The sequence below is a fragment of the Cotesia glomerata genome, linkage group LG5 (assembly GCF_020080835.1).
Source record: "Cotesia glomerata isolate CgM1 linkage group LG5, MPM_Cglom_v2.3, whole genome shotgun sequence".
Taxonomy (NCBI): domain Eukaryota; kingdom Metazoa; phylum Arthropoda; class Insecta; order Hymenoptera; family Braconidae; genus Cotesia; species Cotesia glomerata.
Window position 1 is genome coordinate 23,796,175 of NC_058162.1, and position 3,096 is coordinate 23,799,270.

Consider the following 3,096-nt stretch of genomic DNA (forward strand, 5'->3'; position numbering starts at 1 on the left):
AGTATACGAAAAATTGATGTGGGTACTCAAATGAAAGGTCTCGATGAGTGTAGTCTCGGGATGAGCTTATATCTTTATAAATGTCAATAGTTCATAAGATACAAGATAATTTTTTAATTAAGTATCTAGAGATAAAATATTCTAAAATGCAGCCTAAATACTTATAAATAAATTGACTGTCGGTGAGAATTGTATGAAACCTTGAAAAAGCATAAATTCAAGTCAACATCTTTGCAATGACATTTAATTTCACTAAAAAAAACTGATTTTGGATACAAAATTTTTCTTATTCTCTTAATAATATAGATAATTTATTAATAAGCTTAGTTCAATTATAATAGTCATTTGTTTATTTTTCATTAAATAATATCAGTAGTGATATTGTAATATTTAATTAAAATAATTATATAATGGATACAAGTAAGACAAATGTCAATAATCCTGAATATTTTGATCCAATTCAATGTACACTGCCACAAGTAATTAATTAATTAGTTAATAGATTAAATTAATTAAATTTTATATTCATAACAATACTTTTGCTTTTAGTTTTCATTCGCTTCATGCCGAGACATCAGTCAGATAATTTTAGGTTTAATCTCCGCCATTTTGTCGGGAATATGCACACCGGGAATAATTATCCTCTATGCAAACTTAGCAGAAGTATTTCTTCAGTACGAAATAGCCGTAACAATGTCATCTTCTAACGATACTACAAGAATACCAGTTGGCTTACGGAAAATTTCTGAGGAAGAAATAACACCCGGTGAAGTAGCAGCTCAAGCTCTCACTTTTTCGATATCTTCAGCGATACTAGGACTAGCTCAGCTTGTATTTACTACGATATTCGTTGGGTGCTTCAATAACGCAGCATTGAACCAGGTTTGTCGAGCGAAGAATATACAGTTCAAGTCGATACTCCAGCAGAATATATCCTGGATTAGTCAACAAGATCCTGAAGAATTGGCGTCAAATAGTATCAGGTATATTTTTTTTACTTTATTTAAAATTTAAAATTTTTTAATTAAAAATTTTATTTAAAATTTTTTAATTCAAAAATTTGTTTTAAACTTTTTAATTAAAAATTTAATTTTTTCGAGCATTAGGAAAATTATTTATAGTGTTTTATTAAACTTCTATCAGAGTCTTAAGCTTGGAGAGCTCAAAATTATACGAAAATTATATTTTTGAGTTCAAAGAGCTCAAAAACGTAATCCGTGCAATTTTGAGCGCTAAAATATGGAATTAGCGGGAAGTTGCATCAGGAATAGCTTTTAGGGTCAACCATTTTCCTAATTTTTTGTATAAAAGTTATTCAAAATTTAATTTTGTAAAAATGTATCTTATTTTTCTCTTCAGATCAATAAAAAAGCCGCAATTTAGCCCGAATTTGAATTATTCAGTATGAATCTTAATTAAGAAAATATTGATTGTACAAAAAAATCATAAGAAACATTGATAATTATTTACAAGTGGGGTCAAACTTATTTTTGGCTATAAAAAATAGATGAATTGATGGATCATCATAATTTTTTTTTGACTTCTTTGTTTTTACGGCGAATTTATGGTGGTGATATCGAAAATATCAAAAAATTAGTATTTTAATTAACAAATCATCTTTGTAAATTGGAAAAAAATTTTGGCTCGCATGTTTTTGGATAAAATTTCTATTTGATCTTTTTTTGATGTTTTTGATATACTTTTTTTTTTTTTTGAAAAATTCTTAAAAAAATGAACAATTAAAAAAAAAAAAAAAGTTGAATATCACAATTTTCTAAGAAATTTATAAATTTTTTTGAAAATTTTTTAAAATTGTTCATTTTTCATGTATTTTTCCAAATTTTTTAAAATTGTTCATTTTTCATATATTTTTCCAAAAAAATATATCAATAAAATCAAATAGAATTTTCGTTGAAAAAAATGAAAATTAAAATCGTTGACCCCACTTGTAAATATTTACCGAGATATTTCTTGTATAAAATTAAATCTTTTATAAAAATTTTTTTTTAAGACTAATATATTTGGCAAAATTTTTGGACTTACTAATGATAAGGTAAAAGCCCCAATAGATGATCATGTACCAGTATATGATCACTCCATGTATTTGTATACCTATATTTATGAATATAGATATACAAATACATGGAGTGATCATATACTGGTACGTGATCATCTATTGGGGCTTTTACCTTACTAAATATTATTTAAAAAAGTAATTATATTAATTAATAAATTTAATAATTACAGGAATATCAGGTACTTGCAAACAGGCTTGGATGAAAAAGTTGGTAATTTTGTCGCTACTCTATCAACAATAACTTCTTGTACTTTAGTAGCGATGTATTACGGCTACCAATTAGCAGGAACGCTGATCGCAGTTGTGCCGTTGATAGCTGCGATAATAGTGATAACTCGTCGAATAAATAATTGCATAAAAAAACGAGAAGCTCATCACTACCGAGCAGCCCAGGCGATGGTAAGACAGACCTTGAATCACATGAGATGCGTGTGCGCATACTCCAAAGAAGAATATGAAGTCAACAAGTACATCAGCCATTTGGTGCCTGTTGAGCAGTGCGACGTTCTGAAAGGAACCATTTTGAGCATAACTGGCGCTACGCTCTGGATAATAATTTACGGGATGTACGGATTCGCTTTTTGGCAAGGAGTCCAGTTCTTGAGGATCAACAAGAGCTACTCCGTCGCTTCTTTAATTATTGTCTCATTCTCCACCCACATAGCTGTCTTTTATATATTCCAAATTCCTCTGTACGTAAATTTTATGTGGAAAGCAACCATCGCTGCGAGAAAGATTCTGGTTATGAGTAAAAGGGCGCTGAAGATAGGGGGCGCTGAGCCAGACGACGCTGATTCCAGGATTATTGTCTTCAATAATGTTACTTTTAGATACTCATTGACTGGACAAGCGGTAAATATTTATTTATTCAATAATACCGGTTGTATAGTTAACTCTTATACATTTTTCTCTTAAATCTAATATATTTTGAAAGAAAATATTTAACATATATAATCATAAAATTTATTTTTTATAGTTAACTAGACATTTATAGGTCACTTTTAGTGTATTTATCTTTT

The 3,096-nt window shown here is 28.7% G+C and overlaps 1 protein-coding gene across 1 annotated transcript in view; it reads left to right on the plus strand.

Annotated features, from left to right (window-relative positions):
- The first annotated feature begins 410 nt into the window (after window positions 1–410).
- LOC123266149 (bile salt export pump-like) overlaps window positions 411–3,096 on the plus strand; it is a 19,055-nt gene continuing 16,369 nt past the window's right edge. Inside the window, exons 1-3 of the mRNA XM_044730178.1 lie at window positions 411–479; window positions 550–983; window positions 2,248–2,929. Coding sequence (XP_044586113.1) covers window positions 411–479; window positions 550–983; window positions 2,248–2,929 — 1,185 coding nt within the window. The remainder of the gene's footprint in view (window positions 480–549; window positions 984–2,247; window positions 2,930–3,096) is intronic.